The sequence below is a fragment of the Mobula hypostoma genome, chromosome 3, assembly GCF_963921235.1.
Source record: "Mobula hypostoma chromosome 3, sMobHyp1.1, whole genome shotgun sequence".
Lineage (NCBI taxonomy): Eukaryota > Metazoa > Chordata > Chondrichthyes > Myliobatiformes > Myliobatidae > Mobula > Mobula hypostoma.
The window spans coordinates 94,487,620-94,513,645 of record NC_086099.1 but is presented as its reverse complement, the minus strand read 5'-3'; the positions used below and the strand labels follow the sequence as shown (position 1 = coordinate 94,513,645).

Sequence of the window (26,026 nt, the reverse complement as noted above, 5' to 3'; positions counted from 1 at the left end):
TTCTTTAATAATTGAACATTACACTTCCAGTCTTCTGATATCTTGCCAGTGATAGAAAAATCATTGCCACTCTTCCAAAATCACTCTCTCTGTGACAACAATCACTCTCCTCCTTTGTTTTTTTTTCACAGCCTTTTGGAATGGATCTCACCCAATTTTGGGGATTTAACTGCTTTTGTGTTCAAAAACATGTCACCTCCATCTTAATATCTACTTGGTTCAAGTTTTTAAGGATGTGATGTGAAAAACTTCATGCAAATTTAGTTTTGTTGTTTCTTAGATTTCATTGTGATTACCTCCATAACTTTGAGAAATATGTTTGAAATGATCACTCATTGTTTTTAAAAATCCTCCTGCATCTGATCTGAAGTGTAGTTGAAAATATAACCAATTTGCATCTGAAGTTTAACACACCAGCACTAGGTTGGCAGTGACAGTGACGCAAACCTGAGTTATGAGCATCACACTCATCATTTTGTTTTCCACACCCCAGTCTTGCGGCACCTTTTTAGCTAATTTCTTTTTCACTGCATCATGTAATCAATCATTCATGTAGATATTCTTCAAGTATGTATATTTGGAAACTTAACCGTGTAATGTGATGGTGCTTCTCATAAGGAACTTGGTGGTGTTAATTTGTCTAAGAAATCAAAGTTGTTTTTAGTGGTACAGGTTTCCCCCGCCATCCGAAGGTAGAGCGTTCCTATGAAACAGTTCGTAAGCCGAAATGTCGTAAAGCGAAGAAGCAATTACCATTTATTTATATGGGAAAAATGTGTGAGCTTTCGCAGACCCAAAAATAACCTACCAAATCATGCCAAATAACACAAAACCTAAAATAACAGTAACATATAGTAAAAGCAGGAATGATATGATAAATACACAGCCTATATAAAGTAGAAATACTTTTCCACAATCATTACTGCTCTGTTCTCCGTAGCGAAAATCTCGCGCAAGCGCCGTCAGCAGAAAATCTCACGCAAGTGCTCTCCAGTACCCTTTAAGCTATGAAGCTGCCAAATCATACCAAATAACACATAAAAATACACAGCCGATATAAAGTAGAAATAATGTATGTACAGTGTAGTATCACTTACCAGAATTGGTTCAGCGCCGAGCACACTGATGGTGGTGTGTTAGACTGAGTCGTCGCAGGTTGGGTGGTGTAGAGGCCCCCACCCTCCAGGCCGCCAACAGATACCGAACTGCAAAGAGTGCAGGGGTACAGCGGTAGCCAGGAGGCATCCAGCACATCTTTAAGAAAAAAGCCGAAATAAACATGCTAATTAATTACATGTCGGGCGGCACCTAATTAATTAGCATGTTTATTTCGGCTTTTTTCTTAAAGATGTGCTGTATGCCTCCCGGCTACTGCTGCATTCTCTGCGAATCACGGGGTGGTGGGACACTGTGGTGTCATCTCGTTGTCTGTTTCCATTAGAGCAGGCAGCTCATCCTCTCCTATGACTGCCTGCCTCGATGTCGAAGGTCGAGGTTCGTCGTCTGCTGTGGCTGATGCAGAAGGCTTGCTTGACTGCTGAGCGCCGCGCATTTTTCTATCATATAGTTCTTTGTGAGGACTCAAACCATCCTGCAAGTATCTCCTAAACCTACATACCCTTTCAAAATTAAAGTCGTACTTTATTATTGCAGCGAAAATCTCACGCAGTTGCTTCACGTTCAGTTCCTGGACGACTTCACTTTCGGTCCGTTCGCTACTGCATTCAGTTTCAATTGTTATCCTTTCCTCTTCCAATTGCATCAGCTCTTCATCTATCAGTTCTTGGTCATGGGATGCCAAAACCTCTTGAACATCATGTTCGTCAGCTTCCACAAGCCAAACTCACTTAGTCCTTACTTCGTTCACCATGATCGAAACGCTTAATTTACGCCAAGTGTAACACCCTTACGAGCTCTTTTAGGCTTTTCCGATACCTTAGAACTCATCTTGCAAACAACTGCTCACAGGCACGTGTTTAAGCAGTGCCGGCTAGAATGCCGTTCCGAATCTGGGGAGAGCGGCTGCTCAGGGCGCACGCTGCTTTTTTTTTTTCGTAACAGTGAAAACACCTTCTGAAAGTGAAAACGGTATTAATGTAGGTCTTTCATAACAGTGAGGTTTCGTAAAGCGAACGTTTGAAAAGCGGGGGACACCTGTACCTTCCACCTCTCTACTACAATTGATGAATTTGATTGTATTACCGAGATCCAAGTATACTCAGATCAATTTCATTAACTTACCCATTCAAATTGAAACGAGGGTCTGTATATTGTCACCCGTTTTGTTTAGAGGTACTACATTCCCCCTGTCTTCCAGTCTTCATTCCCCGTGTCCATAACTATCACTTTACAAACCTCTTAACTATACACTCACAATGATCTGGGGTGCAGAGAGTTTTAAGATCTTATAGAATTTTCACTTTGTACTGAATTTCAAATTACGTATAGGTTTTTTTAAAAAGATGTGTGCATTACAGGGAAAGACATGCTGTTTATGCTGTTTTTTTTTACAGTTTTTAGAGACAAAGCTCAAGCCTTTTGTTAAATTATGCTTTTAACTATCCAAGTCTTTTTGCCTGTAATGTTGCAGATATTGTCTTCAAAGCCATTGGTACAGATTATTTCGAGACAAACATGAGCCAATGTTTTGCCTTAAATAATCAGTGTTATCTAGTGCTTGCACCAGTTTTATAAAGTCCATAGTAATGCTTTAAATATTTAGCTTCCTGAAATCAGACCTATAAATGGAAGTTGTTTTTAGATTAATGTAATTTTTTAAGTGAAGTCCCTGTCTTGCTTTTGTCTAAAGTGTGCTTGATGAATGCTCTGTTCAGTTATGCAGTCATAAAATGTCTTAACAAAGTTATTTGTTATTAAATAACAGCTTTGACAAAATAAAATCATAAAAAAAGGGGGTTATTTGGGTTCAAGATGCTTATAGTGAAGGGTTTTAGAGAGGCTGGGCCTATCAGCTGAAGGCCCAGTTAGTACATTTGAAAAAGCAGCTTTTGTAATATATTGTATTCTGGCTAATTGGGACATAGACCTGTACTTTTTGGCCCAGTTAAGTGGCTGCCCCAATTATCCGAAGTTTTGTGGCAATAGTTAAAAGGTATATATTAAAAAAGACAAACTGAGTAACAAATTATGAATTTAAATGAAATACAGAACAAATTCGAAGACTACCAATAGTACTATAGTACTATAAAACTGTGTACATTCCTAATGGTTATCAGTGGAAGAATTCATCCAGGAACAAAATCAGCGCAGACACCTGGTGCAGATAATGGACTACCTTCCTACAATGCTATCGATGATTTCATCCTCCAACTACAAACTTACATAATAGTGTATATATACACTATAAGTGTATGTATGTTTTAATATATAAATAAAACTTGTGTGTGTATGTAATATGTTCCTTGAATTTTACATATATAATTTGTGAATTGCGTGTGCTATGACACTACCACATGATTAGTAGGTGCCTCACTTAAAGTAAAAACAAACTAAGCAATCATGATTTTGGACTCCTGTCTTTTTATTGTACTTAGTTTAATGTTTTGAAGTTACAAAACATGACAGTCAATAGCTTCATATTCTTCATAGTTCCTAATTTGTTGAAGTAGTAAAATCATTTCATTTTCACTCATGGCCATTTTTGGCATCTCCAAACCTGAATGCTTGAAATTGCAGTAAGCAAAACACTTCTGAATTGTCTTGCTGCTTATTTTTCACCAGCTATCAGTAACATAAAATACTGCTTTTTGCATGCAAACACATGCACCAGACACTATTCGAATACTGATCACTCTAACCACGGTGTAACGTCTAATGGCCACACTACTGCTCGTGGCTGATGCTAGTTAGAACCTGTTCACCAGCAGTCTCCTGCCCCAGTTAAATGGCATAGTGTCCCAAATAAAGGGATTCCTGGCAATTTTCCAGATTAGTTTTTATTTTTTTAAGAGTTGGCCCAATTAACCCAAGGCTTAATTAACAAGAGTTTATTGTATTTTGCAGTAGCACAAATTGACTTACGCTGAACTGCAAAATCAGGTCTTAAAATTGTCTGTGTTGATACCCCTTTTCGGTAGTGTTATTAGTTGTTTTTTGGATGGGAACAAAATCTTTGCACCCAGGGAATCCATTACACTAATTTCTGAAGGGAATCTTAGCAGTTATTCAAAGTACATTTATTATCAAAGTATGTAGGCAGTATACAACCCTGAGATTTGTCTTCCCCACAGGCAGCCATGAAACAAAGAAAACCATGGAACCTGTTCAAAGAAAAACAGAAAACCCCTTCCTCATACACAAAATAGAAAAAATCGTGCAAATGGCACCAAAAAAGAGTGAAAAACTCAATATAAAACACTAAATTGAAATCCAGGCACATTCAGTTCAGCTCAGTGCTCGTTATCTGCAGGTCACCCCAAATCAAAATAGCAATAAAAAAAAGAAGCGGCCAAAAACACATCTTAATGCGAGCTAGAGTCTAGTCAGCAAACTGCAGATCCAGAACTTCAGCATTCTTGTACAGTTTTCATATTGGCCAGTTCAGAACTCCTCAATTTTATTCTTGTCTTTGCAGAATGTAAGTGAGTGAATCACCACGTATTTTGAGACATGCATTTAGAGCAACAGCTTTTTTTTTAATTTGCCATGCTTGCCACACACAAATCACCTGTCAATTTCAAAATCCATTGGTAAATATTTTCTATAATGATGATGAAACAGCTCATCAAACGTAGAATCAGAATCTGGTTTAATTATCACCAGCATGTGTTGTGAAATTTGTTATCTTAGTGGCAGCGATACAATGTAATACATGGTAAATATATTTTTTTTAAAAATCTGTCGCAGGAAGTATATGTGTATATTAAATAATTAAATTAAGAATAGTGCTAAAACAGAAATACTAAAAAGAGTGAGATATGGAGCATGGGTTCAATGTTAATTTAGGAATCGGATGGCAGAGGGGAAGAAGCTTTTCCTGAATTGCTGAGTGTGTGCCCTCATGTTTTTGTACCTCTCTTCTGACAGTAACAATGAGAAGAGGGCATGTCCTGGGTGATGGGGCCCGTAATAATGGTTGCCACCTTTCTGAGGCACCACTTTTTCAGAATGTCTTGGATACCATGGAGCTGACTAATTTTACATCTTACTGCAGCTTTCGATCTTGTTCAGTAGTTTCCCCCCTTCTTCTCCCCCCCCCCACCATAGCAGACAGTGATGCAGCTTTCAATTTGCTCTCCATGATACATCTGTAGAAGTTTTCGAACGTTTTAGGTGACAAACCAGATTTCCCTAAACTCCTAATGAAATACAGCTGCAGTCTTGCGGCCTTTATAGCTGTATCGATATGTTGGGACCAGGTTAGATCCTCAGATATTGGGTCCCTCTATGAGGATTGGTTGGTGTTTCTTTGTCTTACCCTTTCTGAAGTCCACAATCAACTCTTTCAACTTACTGACGTTGAGTGCAAGGTTGTTGCTGTGATACCACTCAACTAGCTGGTATAACTTGCTCTCTTGTCTGCATCCAAGATTCTGCCAACAATGGTTGTATCATCCTTTTGTCAGTAAGGAATAGATGTTATTACCAATCTACATAGATTGGTCTTCCTGTTACAAAGTCTGGAATCCAGTTGCAGAGGAATTTGACTGATCTCATTTTCCCTGGTGCATTCACTTCATTCTGGCACTATAGTTACTACTGTGACATCCTTCTGCTCCAGAGTTTAGACTGGGATTTTTTTTTTTGTTTTTCATGTAATGGTCATGGTGGTCTTAAACCTGACAGGTGATTTTTAACCAGTAACTACAATGATTACTTTATGGTATATAGACATTAGTTCATCACTGAATGATGATTTGTGTTCACATCTGTGCAGATCTTTTGTTTTTTTTCTAAAATCCTATTTCTATTGGTGCTTTTATCTTTTTGAGTTTTGTTTCCACCACTGTAAAGCTCATTCCTCTGACAAATGGAATAGATCAATGATTTATGTGCATTTTGAAATTCATTTGTAGAATTCTAAAAGTAAATTAATTTTTGCTCATTTGCCATGTATTTCAGGCATGGAGTTTAATCACCCAAAAGATTGCTCTGCATACAAGTTACTTAGTAGTCACCCTTATTGATAATCCACAGATCAAAGGCTTGTTTGTTACCGTCAGTGCATGTCATAATGATCCTGTTTTTTTTTCTTGTCCTTTCACCAATTTTCATCTTTTATTTTCCTATTTGATTGAATGACAAAGCAGGAAGGCACCTCAAAGGCTATAGTTGGCATTTGAACTGATCCATCCAACTACTCTTGTCCTTGAAACATGACTATAGATCTCTGGTGAAATGGCTCCCTGAGTTAAGGGGTTCATTTCCTTGATTCAAGATGAATTTGAGTGATTCCTCCTGCGCCCCCCCCCCCCCCCCCGCTGTTCATACACTAGCTTGTGAGCACCAAGCTGAATTTAGGCTGAGTAGCTCTTTACAAAAGATACAGACTTAGTGGGCTGAGTTGTTGTAAGTGCTCTGTTGTAGCTTTCTATGATTCATCTAAATGAGTGGTTCTCAAAATGGGAGTTTTGAGGGGGGTAATAAAGATAAAGGGGGAGTTGGCGGGGTGCTCAACAGCAAGAAGGGCAGCTGAGGGATTACAGGCTTAATTCAAGAAATGAATTGCTTATTATAAACATTTGATCCCAGTGCTTCATGGAAACATCTCATCTCTTGCTAACGCATCGTTCTTTTAGACTTTGCTTGAAGCATTGTCTAATTGTTGAAAAGCAATGTGACGCTTCTGTATTTGGTATATCATGAGAAATCTGGACTGAAAAAATTGTGTTACTTCCAGGCTGGGCCCACCTCACGCATTGTTGCTGTTCACTACAGGTTTCCCCCGCCATCTGAAGGTAGAGCGTTCCTGTGAAACAGTTCGTAAGCTGGAATGTCGTAAAGCAAAGAAGCAATTACCATTTATTTATATGGGAAAATTTTGTGAGTGTTTGCAGACCCAAAAATAACCTACCAAATCATGCCAAATAACAACTATGTACATACATCTATTAGTGCTTCTGGACACATCTTCAGTGATGTTCCTGGAATCATCGGGTGTTTCGGATCTTTCAACATCACACAACCTCTTCCAGGTGACCCAGCTGGCTAGCTTCTTACGACTCCATGGCTCCCCTTTTTTGAGCCACAGCCATCTTGAGGCCCTCTCTGCCGCATCGGTGGTGGTGGTACTGCGGATGGCTCTCCTCTTCCTCTCTCCCTTGATGCCCAAAATGCTGAAGGCTCTAACTAAAGAATGGGCTATGAATCCCCTACAACCAACCTCCAGTGGGAGACACCTCGCTCTCCATCCAGCCTGCTGACAATTGCTGACCAGTCCTGCGTACTTGGAGAGCTTCCTTTCAAAGGCCTCTTCCAAGTGATCTTCCCATGAGACTGTCAGCTCCAGCAGAAACCACTTGCTTAGTGGATTCAGACACTAGGACAATGTCTGGTCGCAGTGTGGTGGCTGTGATGTGGTTGGGGAACTTCAGCTGCCCTTCGAGGTCCGCCAACAGCTGCCAGGCCCTTGCAGAGGTCAGAATGCCTGCAGATGTTCTTTTGGCGGGTATTGGCTGCTCCCCAGCTCTGACAAAGGCAATGGTCTGCTTGGAGGTTCGGGACCGCTTCGCCCACTCAACTCCTGCGCTGACGGCTTCAGCGATGGTCTTCAGGACCTGATCATGCCTCCACCTGTACCGTCCCTCACCAAGTGCCCTTGCGCAGCCGCTGAGGATGTGCTCCAGGGTTCCTCGCTTGGAGCACAGTGGGCACACAGATGACTCTGCCTTGCCCCATGTGCTTGGAAGCACATCGTACACTGCCTGGATGAGAAATTGGATGCGGTGTGGTTTGGCTCATAAAACCTAAAATAATAGTAACATATAGTAAATGCAGGAATGATATGATAAATACACAGCTTATATAAAGTAGAAGTACTTTTCCTGAACTGTTCTCCGTAGCGAAAATCTCACGCAAGTGCCATTGGCAAAAGCACGGCGCAAGTGCTCTCCACTAACCTTGAAGCTATGAAGCTGCCAAATCATACCTAATAACACATAAAAATACACAGTTGATATAAAGTGGAAATAATGTATGTACAGTGTAGTATCACTTACCGGAATTGGGAAAGCGCAGAGCACACTGATGATGGTGTGTTAGACTTGTCGGAGTTTGGGTGGTGCAGTGGCCCCCACCCTCCAGGCCGTCAAGCGATACATTGCTGCGAAGGATGCAGTGGTACAGCGGTAGCCGGGAGGCACACAGCACATCTTTAAGAAAAAAGCCGAAATAAACATGCTAATTAATTAGGTGCCACCCGGCACGTAATTGTCGGCCCAGATCAGTGCCGATTGCATCGCCTGTGATCTGGTCTGACAATTACATGTTGGGCGGCACCTAATTAATTAGCATGTTTATTTCGGCTTTTTTCTTAAAGATGTGCTGTGTGTCTCCTGGCTACTGCTGCATTCTCTGTGAATGGGTATCTGTCCGCGGCCTGGGTGTTGGGGTGGTGGGACACTGGGGTGTCATCTCGTCATCTGTTTCCATTACAGCAGGCAGCTCATCTTCTCCTATGACTGCCTGCCTTGATGTCGAAGGTCGAGGTTCGTCGTCTGTTGTGGCTGATGTGGAAGGCTTGCTTGACTGCTGAGCCTCGCGCATTTTTAGATCATACAGTTCTTTGTAAGCACTCAAACCATCCTGCAAATATCCCCTAAACCGACATACCCTTTCAAAATTAAAGTCGTACTGTATCATTACTCATTCGGTTTCAATTGTTATCCTTTCCTCTTCCAATTGCATCAGCTCTTCATTTATCAGTTCTTGGTCATGCGATGCCAAAACCTCTTCAACATCATCTTCGTCAGCTTCCACAAGTGAAACTCACGTTGTCCTTACTTCGTTCACCATGATCGAAACGCTTAATTATGTCTAGTTTTACACGAAGTGTAACACCCTTACGAGCTCTTTCGGGCTTTTCCGATACCTTAGAACTCATCTTGCAAATGGCTGCTCACAGGCACGTGTTTAAGCAATGTCGGCGAGAATGCAGTTCCGAATCTGGGGGAGAGCAGCTGCCAGGGGCGCGTGGCGCGCTGCCTTTTATCGCACGCTGATTTTTTCGTAACAGTGAAAACACCTGTTAGCGAAAACAGGGTACTAATGTAGGTCTTTCGTAACAGTAAGGTTTCGTAAAGCGAACGTTCGAAAAGCGGGGGACACCTGTACCTTACTACAGTGTTACCTACTACGATTCCCCTACTTTAATCACGCAGTGACGCAATTCCTGTGAATTAGGGTGTGGTGTTCATTGGGGGTAAAGTTCAGAATCTTCCTTGAACGGTCTTGACTGCATTTCTCTAGCCCACGGCCCAACTAGGATATTGGCTGGCCTACTTTACATTCATTCAGGCAGGGACTTGTGTTTTTCTTCAGCTACGATGACAGCATAACTTTCCCCTTTATTGACTGCAGCGCTTGAGGTTGGGCTTAAACAACGGGCAATTGACTGTGGCTGTTAATCCATGGTGAAAATGACAGCAGCAGACTAAACAAAAAAGAAGTGTAGACAGTATGGTACAGAGTATCAGAAATGTGGTCCTGATAAAGGATCTATGCCCAAAACATCGACTGTTTACTCTTTTCTATAGATGCTACCTGGCCTACTCAATTACTCTAGCATTTTGTACGTGTTGATCAGAAATAAGGATTTATACCAGCACCAAGCAACCAACAGCAGCCTATGTGTATATTGTGTGAAGTTTTTTTTTCAAATGAGGCAATGAAACCATCCAAGCTTCTTGAACATTTGAAGAGAATACACTCCAATAAAGCAATCAAGAACTTGGCTTATTTTCAGAAATGGAAAACACTCCTAAGCATTTTGCCAGCACTTCACAATAAAACAGTGACTGTTTGCATGCTTCATACAACTTTTCATTGCCAAATCTGGAAAACTACATTCAATTGGAGAAAAACTGATTCTACCAGTAGTAAGAGAGGTTCTGAGTACGGTTTCGCATATGTTGCAAGAGCAAATAAAGCAGTTCCTTTAAAAGATGAATAAATGAAATATCCAAGAAGACACATTGTGCAACAAACTTAGGACAACAGAATTTGATCTGCAGTTGGATGAGTCAACTTTGCCAGGCAACAAATTTTTACATCTTGATTATGCTCACTTCAGTAAAGATGAAAAAGCATGGTTCAAGAATTGTTATTTTCAAGGGGACTAGAAACAGATATGAAGGGGGAGTCAATATTTCAGGTTGCTGAGCAATTTTTCAAAGAGGACATTTTACTCATCAACATTCTTGCTTGTGTAACAAATAAAGCACCGTCGATGACAGGGCACCACTTTGGGGTTATCACCCCAGAACATATTCTACAGTCATGAAAGCTTACCAATGCCTCTACTTTCTGAGGAGGCTGAAGGGAGCATCCTAATAAGCTACATCACTGGCACCAGGCTACCTGTCATAAAAGACATATTATGTACTGAAAGGTGCTGGAAAAGGGCCTGTAACATCATCAAGGATCCTGCCCACACTGCTCATGGGCTGTTTAATTAGTCCCATCAAGGGGGAGGCTACATAGCATCCCTGCTAGGAGCACCGGTCTCAAACAGTTACTTTCCCCAAGCAGTAAGGCTAATCAACACCTTCACCCAGTAATCCACCCCTTTCATTCCTCAACTACCACTGTTCTATTGTTTCATGTCAATCACCTTGTGTACAACCTGGCATCACTTTATGGACATACAATTAACCTATGGATATAAGCTATCTTATGCATTTATATTTACTGTGTTTTTTAAATTATTGTGTTCTTTATCTTCTGTGATTTTTTTTGGTGCTGTATTGGATCTAGAAATGAAAACATTAAACAATCTTTGAATCTTTGAACTACTTCCTTGAAAAAAGCTGTAGCAAACGTATTTATCATTCACTGTGTAATTCACAGACAAAATCTTGCTACTAAAAACCTAAATGATCGCTGCACAAATCATTAAATACTGTTAGCACAGTGATAGATAAAATCAAGATCATGTTCTCCATCCTGGACTATTTCGAGAGCTTTGTATAGAAAATGATGACCAGTTTGAACACTTACTGTTGCACACAGAAGTCAGATGGCTCTCTAAAGGAAACTGCATGAAATGCTTTTGTGCACTTTCAGTAATCAACTCCGGAATATTAGGCATGATATATAGGCAGTTAGTCTCATGAGACTATGGATTTGCAGCTTGGAAGGTTTCCAGGGCGCAGGCCTGGGCAAGGTTGTATGGAAGACCAGCAGTTGCCCATGCTGCAAGTCTTCCCTCTCCACGACACCGATGTTGTCCAAGGGAAGGGTGTTAGATTAGGCATGATATTGCTTATTTGTAAGTATTATTTGCAAAGTTTAATGAAATCAATCTTCAATCACAAGGAAATGATGTGAACCTTATCAAAGTTAAATCAGTCGTCTCCATATCTCTGTCCAAATCAACTGTATTTAAGTGCATCATTAGCCATCGTGACCTTTTCCAATTTCCAAGCCTCTGAGAAAGAATATCAGATGATGATCTTCAAGTATTCTGTGCCCACCAGGGTGAGCGCATAAAGGCACATCAAAGAAATTTCAGGATCTTCTCTCAAACCAAATTGCAGATTGGGTAATAACTCCATTCCTGAACACTTGTAATGAGGAATTAACCGGAAGGATGGAAGAACAAATCTTGCTAGAAAATGACTTTGAGCTGAAGCGGATGTTCAAAAAATCATATCAAGGCTTTTGGTTGCAGAAAGTAATCTCTGAATGCTATCCTGCAATGGAAAATGTCAAAATGTTCTTTACTGCCTTTCCGACATTATATAGTGGGGCATGGTCTTAGTGCTGTCGCTCAGTTCCTTTCAATACAACAAAACAGACTGCAAATTACTGAACGTGGGGATTCCTTCTGGGTGACGTTCAGCCTGCTGTTAATAAGCTGACATCACTGCGTCCATTTCATTGAAAAGTGAAAAAGCATCAAAGTAGTGAATAGTTGGACTACTAATGTACACTCTTAAAATTACTGATGAAAATCATTTTTACTATAATTAAAGAAATAATTTTATTTGGAAGTTTAATTTGAATAATTTTTGCAATCATTTGTCACTGCATTGAACTTGCAGTTCTTATTTTCTGTCATTGTGCACCATAAATCAAAATTCGTTACAGTTTTTATGTAATTTGCAAGAAAGGGAGAGGGAGGCATTGGGGTTATCGTCTGGGGGTCAAAGAGATGGTAACCCAAAAAATGTGGGGCTACTAATCAAAATATTCTGCAGTATAGATATCTCTTTATGTCATACCTATGTAGGGAGAGCAAACCAACAAGTAAGGCCTTCTTAAAAATTGTGTTACCTTTTCTCTTTACATATGTTTCTGTATGTTGCAGATCGCGAAGAAATGCACATCCACTTCTGCTGCAGCGCCAATTATCACAAAAGTCATTATTGCCAAACCCATCCACAACAAGAACATTATAACAGGTTGTTCTATTACAATTTATAGATTTATTTTGTGAACTTAGTTCTGGAGTATGTAAATAATTAAGTATATTTATATCTGATGTTGTTGGTTATTTTGCAGGTAAAGTTCTTCCTCAGAATGCAGTTGGAACTGCCCCAAATGCCATTACAGTTTCTGAAGCTGTTAGTGGAGCCAGTCTCATTTCTGCAGCACAGCAGACATCCAACAAGATAGCCATCTCTCCACTGAAGTCCCCAAATAAGGTTTGATTCCTCTCTCTATTTACAGGGGTACATGGGAACTTGGAGGAATAATTTTGAAAAGTTTAATCTTTGAAACCTTGTGTGGTTGTGTTAATACTTACTGTTCCCATTAATTCTCTCCTCTTTAAAAACAGATTGAAAGGGCAGTAAATAGCAGTCAATGTGCTTCCCCCGCCCCCCCCCCCACCTCTGTTGGGGCCTGAACTTGAATGTGTTTTGCCTACATTGTGATTTTCTTTTGTCCCTTGTGAAGTGTATCTGACCAGCCTTAATCCAGTTTTTAAAGGGAATAGACCATGCTTCATGTAATTTAATGTAATTGAGTACAACTTAGTATCAAAAGTATGAATGGTGATTTGCTTCTCATTTGCTGAAGTTGAGATATTATTGGTGGACATCATTACTTGTCTTTTCAAAATATATCAGTTCTGAAGCACTTTAGGTGTTCAAACTCATTAGTCTTGGTCTAGAAATGGTTGATTCTCCATAAGGTCAAAAAGATGAGCAATTCCTTCTACCTCCATCAGTATGGATACTGGGAAATCTTCCGCCAGGTTGGTCTCCGCAAGTAGTTCAGCAGCAGATTGAGTTGACAAATGTTGGACCTGCATATCTGTCACTACATTCTGGATTTTTGAGATTCACTATTGAGCAAGATGCAACCCAAAGCATTTGTTAATAGATTGATGCAGCTGCAGAAAAGCTGATGGAGGGGCCAGAGGAGGAAATTCAGTGCTTATTAACAATAATTTCACAAGTGGACATTCAGACTGATCTGGGAAATGCAAGCCTCCTTAAGTTACTATCATTATTGTTTTGTCATAAAACAATCAATTTGTTGCTATTGATGCAAGACTTCTGATTGAAGGAAAAAGTTTTCAGGTTGTGTGTTGTGGCATGTTCACATGTAACTCATTTTGTAAACACATGAAGAATGCAAGAGGATAATAATTATTGTTGGTTTTTAATATCTGATTAGAAATTAGTGAGTGGTATACTCGGCCCTTGAGTAGTGGAACTTTGCAAGAATAAAGTCTATAATAAGGAACTTCTCAGGAAACAAAGTTGTGGAATTATTTTCATTCTCATTCTCAGAAGTTTGGAATACAAGTGAAAGAACACAAGGTCGAAAGAAGTGGGGCATTCATTGCTGGAATGCTGAACTTAATTCTAAGTCCTGAAATCACTTTTGGTTTAAGACTGTGACTATTTAATGATGATTAAATTGGATGATTTAAAGATCCAACAATTTTACTTTATGGATATAAATATATTCTATATTTTATCTGAGCACTTTACAGTACTTAACCATTTCATTAAAGGAACCTTGTTCACAAATGTATCTTATTTTCCTGTGCCAGCAAACAAAACATTGTTGTTAACACAAGAAACTTAAACAAGGAATTTGTATTGTATTGCTAAGTATCAGAGCTTCTTAACAGATTATGAAACAATGGCAGCTGTAGCAATCAGATAACCAAACATCCTCCAGTGCTCTTTCCCCATTAAACATCAATGTGATGGTTTGTGCTACAATGGTCAATAATGCAAATTAAATTAATTACTAGTCTGAGCAATGTTGTTGGTGCTACCAGTTGTACTTCCAGCCTGGGGGTTCAGTGAATTTGGGAAATTAAATGCATAGGAAAGAGTTAAAAACGAATACAGGAGAAGGGAAAGCTGAAATGATGAGGGTGAGATAGTTAAACAAAGGATGTAGAGTATATACAGAACCAAAACTGGATGCTTAGTTGTTGGGTCCAGCTGTGACATCACGATGGTGCGGTAAACCATGGCGACATCTGTGGGCTGTGGGCAATATTTCTAAATATAATTTTAAATATACCTCTTTTGAATTACTCTTATTCCAGTCTGGAGCATGTAATTTCCCTCTAAGCAACGTGCTTTTCGATCAACTTAATGACCTACAGATTTCACAATCGTCTGCAGATCTTAGTAGACCAGGCAAATATGACCCCCTTAAGCAGACGAAGGTTCTTCACCAAGGAAGGAGGGGGGGACTCCAAGTCAGGCTGAAACACAGAGGGCAGCATCTTGTTAGCAAATGTGCAGATACCGGAAAATGAAATTGAGGACCTGAGAACAAAATTGTTTTACCAAAGGGAAATGAGAGACTGTTGTATTCTACAGTGGTGTTAGAAGGTTTGTGAACCCTGTAGAATTTTCTCTTTTCCTGTATAAGTATGACCTAACATGTGATCAGATCTTCACGCAAGTCCTAAAACTAGATAAAGAGAAGCCAATTTTTTAAAAATAACACAAAAAACACACTTGTTCATTTATTTATTGAGAAAATTGATCCAATATTACATGTATTTGTGGAAAAAGTATGTGAACCTTTGCTTTCAGTAACCGGTATGAAACCCTTATACAGCAATAACTTCAACCAAACGTTTCCGATAATTTTATCAGTCCTGCACACCAGCTTGGAGAAATTTTAGGCCATTTCTGCTTACAAAACTGCTTCAGCACTGGGATGTTGTGGGTTCCTTGCATGAACTGCTTGCTTCAGGTCCTTTGTAACATTTCTATAGGATTAGGGTCAGGACTTTGACTAGGCCACTCCAAAACACAAATTTTCTTGTTTTTAAACCATTCTGATATTGATTTACTCTTGTGTTTCGGATCATTGTCTTGTTGCATTATCCAACTTCTATTAAGCTTCAGGTGATGGACTGCTACCCTGACATTCTCTTGTAAAATGTCTTGATTCAATTTTGAATTCATTGTTTCCTCAACGATTGCAAGCTGTCCAGGCCCTGAGGCAGCAAAGCAGCCCCCATCCATGATGTTCCTTCTACCATGCTTCACAGTTGGGATGAGGTTTTAGTGTTGGTGTGCAGTGCCTTTTTTCCTCCAACCATAACAATGTGCTTTTCTAATAAAAAGTTCAACTTTTGTCTCATTTGTCCATAGAACATTGTCCCAGAAGTGTTGTAGAACATCCAAGTGGTCTTTTGCAAACTTGAGACGTGTAGCAATGGTTTTTTTGGAGAGCAGTGGTTTCCTCCATGTGTCCTTCCATGAACACCATTCTTGTTCAGTGTTTTGCTTATAGTGGAGACATGAACAGAGACTTCAGGAAGTTCTAGAGATTTCTACAGGTCTTTTGCTGTTACCCTTGGGTTCTTTTTCACCTCCTTCAGCAATGCACATTGTAATCTTTGCAGGATGCCCACTCCTAGGGAGAGTAGCAACAGTACTGAATTACCCCCATTTGTAGACAATTTATCTTACTATAGACTGCTGAACACTCAGGTGTTTAGAAATGCTTTTGTAGCCTTTTCCAGCTTCATGCATCTCTACAATTCTTCTTCTAAGGTCCTCTGAAAGTTGTTTAGATCAAGGCATAGAGCACATAAGCAGATCTTTCTTGAGAAGAGCAGACTGTCAGTAACTTGACTCTGTCTTTTTTATAGGGCAGGGCACCTCTACAACCCACACCTCCAATCTCATCTCATTGATTTGAACACCTGACTCCAAATAGCTTTTGTAGAAGGCATTTCTCCAGAGGTTAACATACTTTATCCAAAAAATGCATGTAATATTGGGTCATTTTTCTCAATAAATAAATGAACAAGTATAATGTTTTTGTGTTATTTATTTAATTGGCTCCTCTTTATCTTGCTTTAGGACTTGCATGAGGTCTGATCACATTTTAGTAATGTTTATGCAGAAATTGAGAAATATCTACAGGGTTCACAAACTTTCTAGCACCAGTGTATGTCTGAGTGAGACTTGGCTTTCTCTCAGCATGGCAGATACAGATGTCAAACCTGAAGGCTTCTTGATTCTCCATATGGACCAACCTGCTGATTCGGAAAAGGCAGAAGATAAACTCTTGGTGGTGCTCTGATGTGGCAGTTTTGTCAAACTGGTGTTGCCCCGACCATGAACACCTTGCGGTCAAATGTCATCCATTTTATTTACCTAGGGAACTCTCCATGATCCTGATTGCAGTTTACGTATCACTAGCAGCCGACTAATCAAGCGCTTGAGATACTTATTGCATGATGCCATCTCCAAACAAGAAACAGTCCATCCCTTCGCATTTCAAATCAAAGTTGGGGGACTTCAACCAGACTTGTTTGAAGAAAACCCTGCCCAATTATCATCAGCTTATAACTTGTAGCACCAGAGGTCCAAACACACTACACACTAAACCACCGTTATACTAAGATAAGAATAGCTTACTGTTCCATGCCCAAACTGAATGTTGATAAATCAGATCACTTGGCTGACCTTCTTGTACCTGCACACAGGCAGAGGCTAAAGAGCAAAGCTCCAGAGATTAGCACAACAAAGAGATGGCTGCGGGGCGTAGAGGAGCAGCTACGGAATTGCTTTGAGTCAGTGGTCTGTGTTAAAAGACTCACCTATGAATCCGAATAAATTTACACCATGATTGTCACGGACTTCATTAGAACAGTTGTATATCAGTATGTCCCCACAAAATCACGAGGGGTCCTCCCCAATCAGAAGCCCTAGATGAATGATGAGATCTGCAATCTACTGGGAACCAGAGCAGAGGCATTCAAATCTGAGGACCAAGAATGTTACAAGAGGTGGAGGTATGACTTCTGGAAAGCCATCTTACGGGCAAAGTGGCAATTTCAGATTAAACTTAAGTTGACAGTTGTGGTATGACTTCAATACTATAACCCCTTATAAAACTAAATCTAGTGTCATAGCTGACAGCAGGGTTTCGCTTCCAGATGAGGTCAATGCCTTCTATGCTTGCTTTTTTCCATCAAAACATGGAGGAACCATCACAAAACTCCCTCAGTCCCTGATGATCCTGTGGTTCCAGTGTCTTGAGGCTGATGTACGAATAGCCTTCAGGAGGGTGAACCCACAAAAGGCTAAAGACCTGCACTGATCAACTAGTTGGAAGGTTCACTGAGATCTTTAGCCTGTTCCTTCGGCAGACTGAGGTACCCACCTGCTTCAGGCAGCTTCAATTATACCAGTTCCAAGAAGAATATGGTGACTTGCCTCAACGACTATCGTCCAGTAGCACTTACATCCACAGTGATGAACTGTTTTGAGAGATTGGTGATGAAACATATTAACTCCTGCCTGAGAAGGGACTTGGATCCACTCCAACTTGCCTACCAGGGCAACAGGTCCACAGCAGGGCCATCTCATAGGCTCTTCACTCAACCTTGGAACATCTGGAAAGCAAAGATCCATATATCAGGATGCTCTTTATCGACTACAGCATAGCATTCAATACCAGCATCTCCTCAAAATTAATCAATAAATTTCAAGATCTTGGCCTCAATACTTCCTTGTGCTATTGGTTCCTCGATTTCCTCATTTGCATACCCCAGTCAGTTCGGATTGGCAACAGGATCTCTTCCACAATCTCCATCAGCACAGGTGCACCACAAGGCTGGGTGCTTAGCTCACTGCTCCACTCGCCTTACAGTTATGACTAAGTGCAGCTCCAGTGTTGTACTCAGGTTAGCTGATGACACCACTGTCATAGGCTGTATCAAAGGTGGTGACAAATCAGCATATAGGAGGAAGATTGAAAATCTGGCTGAATGGTGCCTTAACAGCTACCTCTGACTTAATGTCAGCAAGACCAAGGAGCTGATTATTAACTTCTTGAGAAGGAAACCAGAGATCCATGAGCCAGTCCTCATTGGAGAGTCTGATGTGCAGAGGGTCAGTAACTTTGTTCCTGGGTGTTATTGTTTTGAAGGACCTGTCTTGGGCCCAGCATGTAATTGCATTTATGAAGAAAGCATGGCAGCGCCTCTACTTCCTTTGGAGTTTGTGAACGTTCAGCATGATATCTAAAATTGACAAACTTCTTTAGATGTGTAGTGGAGGGTATATTGACTGGCTGTATTGTTGCCTGGTATGGAAACACCAATGCCCTTGAACAGAAAATCCTACAAAACGTAGTGGATAGGTCTAATTCCATCACAGGTAAAGCCCTCCCCACTGTTGAGCACATCCTCACAAAATGCTGACGCAGGGAAACAGCATCCATCATCAGGGACAACCACCACCTAGGGCATGCTCTGTTCTTGCCGCTGCCATCTGGAAGAAGGTACAGGAGCCTCAGGGCTCTCACCAGCATGTTCAGGAACAGTTATACCCCTCAACCATCAGGCTCTTGAACCAAAGGGTGTGACTTTACTCAACCTAACTCACCCCATCATTGAAATGTTCCCACAACCAATGGAGTCACTTTCAAGGACTCTTCATCTCATGTTCTCAGTGCTTTTATTTATTTATTTTTTGTATTTGTACAGTTTGTTGACTGTTGCACACTGTTTGAATGCCCAAGTTGGTGCGGTCTTTCACTGATCCTGTTATGGTTATTATTCAATAGATTTATTGAGTATGCCTGCAAGAAAGTGAATCTCAGCATTGTATATGATGACATATATGTACTTCAATAATAAATTTACTTTGAACTGTAATTGTAATCGTGTTTATTTTTCATATAGGATATATCTGTCTTTATGTTAATTGCCTTTATTGGATAGTCTGGGCAAAATCTGGATAGCTCACCGAATAAAGTCTGTATGATACAGTAGAGAAAGAGTAAGCAACAGAGTTCTATATACCTCACAAATAAACTCTTGATCATGCAACTACATTGAAACTGTGAAGAAAATTTTCAGTTTAACCTCAACTACCTTTTTTCCTGAAGGCATTTGTACGTACATTCAGGCATGCTACTTTGCATCATTGCACACTCAGTAGAAAGTACAATTGTTCTGTGGCTTGCTCTAGTCTGTTGCCTTCCTTGTAATTTAGCAATTTATTTGGTGAAGCGATTTGGGAGTTGAATATATGATAGGGCTAATTCATAGTTCCTGCACTCCAATCTAAAGCAAAACAGCCTTTTTATATTTTTCACTTGGAGCCAAGAAAAAATATTACTGAGCATTAGCTATTTAGAGAATTGGCTTTAAATAAATTTAGCTTTTTAGTGTATTTTTTGTAATCTTGCTTCTGTCCATAGCCTCTGCCTGTATATTGAGAATAAAATCCCATTGCCATAATAACTACTTATAATGAATTTCTATATTTGCATTTATAATGGAATAATGATGTCATGAAACCTCTTTATTTCTCTCCCAAGTTCTTCATCCTGTATGGTGGAGAATCCCCTATAGACTTCCTCCATCAATTATTGCTACAAGTTTATATGTAATGTGTGCAGAAAATACTTATAAGGATGTTGCCTGGTTTTTGTGGGCTTGAGTTATCAGAAGAGATTGGAAAGGCCAAGTCTGTTTCCCTTGGACTGAAGGAGGCTGGGTACAATAGAGTTATATCAGATTGAGAGGCATAGAAAGTTAATCTGAAGGGTATATTTTAACACATAGTTGGTATCTGGAATGAGCTGCCAAAGGTGGCGGTGGAGGCAAGGACAGTAACTACATTTAAAAGGCACATTGATAGCTATTTGAATGAGCATGGTAAAGAGGGGGGTAGAATGAATGCAGGTGGTATAGGTAGGCATGATGGGCAATATGCTTGCGATGGGCTGAATGGCCTGTTTCTATACTGCACCATGGAATCATTCCATGGATGTGGGATTTCAGCTGCAGTGAAAGGTTAGACTCCGTGAGTCTCAGTGGTTGTGACAAGAGCAGCGAGAGCTTATAATGTGAGCAACACACATAAAAGTTGTTGGTGAACACAGCAGGCCAGGCAGCATCTCTAGGAAGAGGTGCAGTCGATGTTTCAGGCCGAGACCCTTCGTCAGGACTCGGCCTGAAACATCGACTGCACCTCTTCCTAGAGATGCTGCCTGGCCTGCTGCATTCACCAGTAACTTTTATGTGTGTTGCTTGAATTTCCAGCATCTGCAGAATTCCTGTTGTTTGCGCTTATGTGTACGGCTTTATAAGTTTTACAAGATCACAGCAGTTTAGATTGGATAAATAGATAGCTGTTGTCATAAGCTATCCATTTACCCAATCATGTACCTGCCAGACCCCCACGAGAGAATGCTATTTCTTGTCATTTTTCTGAAGTTCAGCTAGTATTTCCCTGCAGAGGACCTGAAGTCCCTACCAAGGACTTTGAGAACAGCTAAGAGGATCATAGTGGTCTCCCTGCCATCCATCAGGGAGATTTATCAGGAGGGCTGCGTACACAGGGCCCTTGGTGTTATTAAGAATCCCACCCATTCATCCATCATCCTGTATGAGTTTCCATCATCAGGCAAGAGACTGATGCATAAAAACAAGAATGGTCAGGTTGAGGAACTATGTCTTCCCCCAGCCCATTAGACTTCTGAACTCCCAGCCACATCGTATTCCAGCTGTCACTGGCTAACCTGTTCCATATCTTACAGTATTTAATATTAATCCACTTCAGTTTGTTATTTATGTGTGATTCATCTGTAGATTTTATCCTTTCCTTCATAAGTTATTGTGTGTTGTGTGTTTATGTGCTTTACACCCTGGTTTGAAGAAGCGTTTCATTTCTGTATACGTTATATACATGTATATAGTTAAATGACAATAACCTTCACTTGACTTGACAATTTGCTGAATCAGAATGGTTCTTGATAAGACTAGCCCTTCATACCAGGAATAACCAAATGACCCTTCTTTGAACTGAGTCAAATACAAGTACATTTGGGAATGACACACGCTTCATGCGCTACTCCAGATGTATTCTTGTACAATTGCATCAAGCCTTCATTACTGATGTACTCCATCCAGTTTGTGCTAAAAGGCCACTGTTTCAGTTGTCTTCCTGATTAGTCGCTGTCTGCATGCTAATTTTGTTTTCAATCAAGAATTATCAGATGACTTCTTATGTCACATCTGTTGTCTCTTTCCATGTGCATTATATTCCCGATAAAGCAGATCACCTTGCATTTCTCTACGTAATAGTCCATCACTAAAGGTTTTGCTCATTTACTTACAGTATATCTCCTTTTGCATATTGTGACCTTACTATGTTTATTTTGTTATCTTTTTATTACCAGGGAATATAAATTGGCCCCTTCATCTAAGTCATTGACCTGGATTGTAGGTAAATGAAGCCTCAGTGCTAATTCCTGATCTCATCCTGCAAACAATACTCCAAGATGAAATTGATCCATGTATCCCAACTTTCATTTAGCTAGCCAGTCCTCTATATTTGTTGATATGCAACCCTAATGGCGTGAGTCTTATACTGTGTTATAACCTTTATGTGGCATCTTGTTGAATGCCTTTTGGAAATACGTGACAACCACTCTCTTCATCTTTAGCCATCCTGCTAGTTATATTCTGCCATCAAAGCATCTAGGCTGAAAGTGTTATATTTGAATGCACCCATTATGTGAAACAGGGTAGGTGAACTTGTAGTGCAGTTAGAAATTGACAGATATAACATTGTGTGCATTACAGAGTTGGAGTTCAAAGATCACAGCTGGGAACTGAAAATCCAAGGATGCACAATGTTGCAAAAGGATGGGCAGAGGGGGTGGTGTGGATTTGTTGGTTAAAAGAAAGAAATAAAGTCCTTAGAAAGAAGTAACGTAGGATCTGAAGATGTAGAAGCCTAGTAGGTAGAGTTGGGAAATTTACCTTCATGAAAGAGATATAGAGGCCTTCAAACATAAGCAGGATGTGGGTACAGATTCCAATGGGAGATGAAAAGGCATATAAAAATGGCAATGTTACGATAATCATGGGAAGATTTCAGTATGCAGATCAATTGGGAAAATTAAGTTGGTGCTGGATCCCAGGAGAAGGAATTTGTGGAATGCTGACGATATGACCTTTTAAGAGCAGCTCGACCCTACCAGGGAGAAAGCAATTCTGGATTTGGTGTTGTGTAAATCAGATTTGATTAGGGAGCTTAAGATGAAGGAATTTGTAGGAGGCAGTGATCATAATATGATAGAATTCACCCTGCAGTTTGAGGGGGAGAAGCTAAATCGGATGTATCCGTATTACGGTATTACTCTACTCTCTGTATTCTCATGACTGGCTGGTCAGGTTCTGCTCTAGCTGTGCCAATAAAGATACCCCTATTTTGGGTTGTATCTCAAATTACAATGAATTGAAGTACCTGAAGGAAATAGAGAGCCTGGTGACATGGTGTCATAAAACAACCTTTCTCTCTGTCAGCAAAACAAGAGCAATGTATTGGCTGGTGCACGTGCTCCTGTTTATATCAATGGTGCTAAGATCAAGAGGGTTAAGAGCTTTTAATTCCTATCAGTTGAATATCACCAATGCCCTGTTTGTGGTTGAACCACCTTAAGTGCCATGGCCAAGAAAGCTCACCAGCACCTCCAGTTCCTTGGGTAGCTAAAGAAATTTGGCATGTCCTCTTTGACCCTCACCAATTTTTGTAGATGTTGCACAGAAAGCATCCTTTCCAGATGCATGACAGCATGATACGCAAACTGCTCTGCCACTGACCATAAGAAACTGCAGAGAATTGTGGATACAACTTAGCACATCACAGAAACCAGCTACTGACTCTGTCTATTCTTTTTACTGCCTTGGAAAAGCAGCCAAGATAATTGAAGACCCTACCCACTCCGAACATTCTGTCTTCTCCCCCTTTTCTTCCCTTTGGGCAGAGGATTCAGAAGCCTGAAAGCACGTACTCCCATAATTGAGAACAGCCGTTATAAGACTAATGAACAGTTCCCAAGTACAATACAATGGATTCTTAACATCACAAAATCTACCTTGTAATGATCTTGCACCTCATTCTCTACCTGCACTGCACTTTTTCTGTAACTATAAAGCTTTACTTGGTTATTGTTTTACCTTGTACTACCTCAATGCACTTTGTAATGAATTGATCCATATGAATGGTATGCAGGTCAAGTTTTTCACTCTAACTTGGTATGTGACAATAATAAACCAATTTACCAATTTATCAAAGAGCTCTATGAAAGAGAAACAATATGACCAAACTTAAAAATAATTTTCACCGTTAACATGAAGCAATGTATAAAATAAGCTAGAAATGAAAGTTTACTTGCACATTTGCATGATTTTGCTCAACTTTTTTCAAAAGCTCGTGTTATTAGCTTGCACTTATTGTTTTGTAAGTTTGGAGTTTCTGTTTAGTAAAGCCTGCTATCTGTTTGTTATTACTTCCTGAGCAGGCAGTGAAACCTACAGTCCAGACGCTATCTATGGGACCAATGAATACCACCCAGTTCAAGACCATCATCCCTTTGGCAACACCACCCAATGTTCACCCGATTCAAGTACCAGGCAGCAAGTTTCATTATGTACGGCTAGTTACTGCAACAACGGCTAGTGGCTCCTCACAGGCAGTCAGCTCCACTTCCAGCACCAACACACAGCCTTTATCACAAGGTTTGCTTCAAGAGGATGTTATTTTGTAATTGTTTCTAAATCATACGTTTGATAGATCAAAATGAAAATATTTCTGAAGTATATTTTGAAGCTTGAAGAATTGGTGTCAATATTGAATGGTATAACTTTCTGTCCAAAATCTCTTAACTGTCACAAAGCTGAGAGGTTAATGCTAATTCTACAAAATACAATAAATTTTTATTAGTTCCAGATGAGGATCAATAAATATTTTCTGTGAGCACACTTGGCGAGCTGTAATGCCTTTAGGTTTGATTTGGCCTACGATGATCTTTTTATTTAAAAATACTTGTGCATTTTCTGAAAACCAGTATTTACATTTTGTTCATATTCTCAAGTTCATTGAGGCAGAATAAAAGGTATTGAAGTTTTGTATATAATTTGGAAGCATGAGAAATTTTGCTTTCCTCTGTTGTGCAAAATATTTGGCATTCTATGAAGTTTTATTGTTGATATGTGTCTGAATTTGTAATAAATTTATCAACATGTAAGTTTTCAGAAATTTTCAGCTTAAATGAAGTATGATTTTTGGTACTCAGTGAGAATAATTCACTATTATTACCGCAGTATTATGGAGTGATAGAAGTAGTACCTGAGAGAAGGGACACAGTTAATATTATCTGCCTGACTTTGGGCCTAGAGTTATTTATAGAGACATTTGACTAATTAGGAAAATCTTAGGTATGTTGTAAACCACTATAATTGTTTTAAAAAAACAAACATTTCTATTCGGAGTTGTGAGTATTCGCAAAGGTGAGAAACTTTACACCCCAGCTTTTTTCACTGGCGTCTTTCACAATTGTAGTTTTCATCTGCCTTTTTATTGAAGCCTCAATGCAAATGTTATTCTAAGACATTTTTTATCTTTCTTTCCTCAACTGTTGTGTTTATGCTCATCTTAACCTTCTAACTTCTAAATTAGCACTGCACTTCCTTTCTTAAACTCTTGAGTCCATAACACTTGTTAAATCTGTCCCTTTTTTTGGGAACTTGCTGTTTGAGGCTTATGTCACTTTTCAGTCCCGCCATAGTCCTCAGATGGTTTCAATTCAAATTGCAGTGAATAACCACTGTGATCATTGTCCATCCATTAACCCTGTACATTTTTGGTACAGCTGTAATCCATTTTCATCACTGTTCCTTCCTGGCCTTTTCATTGGGAAAGCTGCTTGACTTATTTTGAACACCAGTCATTGTCCTTTACATCTGCTCTTTGTGGATATGTCTGCCCTTAGTAGCAACATCTACATTATCGTCATAGTCCATTTTCATCCATATTCTAGCAACTTGCAGCATCACCTCAACCAACCTTGAGATTGCTGTATTACTATCCTGTTCTGAAACTACATATCTAATGTGCAGTTTTCTCTCAGGAGTAGTGAATGGTTTGCTTTTAGATAGACCTGGCTTCGATTCAGCGGGTCAAATATGCTGCTCCTAAGTTGATATTTCTGCAATACTGAGAAACTGATACAAACTCCAGATGTGTTTTGCTATGGTCTATCTACATGCTATACTAGAGTGATGACAATCTTTGTCTTTCCCATTTTGATCTCAATTTGACTTTCAAAGATTCATCACAGTTTGCCATCAATCACTTGAATCACCAGCAATTAAAACGGTCAGTAATGAGGGAATTCTTTTGTTCTCATTCTCTTCTTTTTTGTTGATTTTATTTCATTCCCTCCCCAGCCTCACCCAAAAAGTTTGTCACCTAACTCTTAATAGATTGTGCTCAACCTTAATTCCATCCTTCCTGACTTGTATTGCCTTCTGGTCACTAATAATTGCAATTTAAATTTTGCATTTTTGTACTTTAATACTGTACCCATCCTATTCTTC

General features: G+C 39.8%; 1 protein-coding gene across 4 annotated transcripts in view; it reads left to right on the top strand.

Moving 5' to 3' along the window:
- Positions 1-26,026, top strand: part of lin54 (lin-54 DREAM MuvB core complex component) — a 95,654-nt gene that overhangs the window by 30,666 nt on the left and 38,962 nt on the right. For all 4 annotated transcript variants that reach the window (XM_063043460.1, XM_063043459.1, XM_063043458.1 and 1 more), the window contains 3 exons: positions 12,488-12,581; positions 12,682-12,824; positions 23,950-24,166. In XM_063043460.1, the coding sequence (XP_062899530.1) occupies positions 12,488-12,581; positions 12,682-12,824; positions 23,950-24,166 (454 nt within the window). The remainder of the gene's footprint in view (positions 1-12,487; positions 12,582-12,681; positions 12,825-23,949; positions 24,167-26,026) is intronic.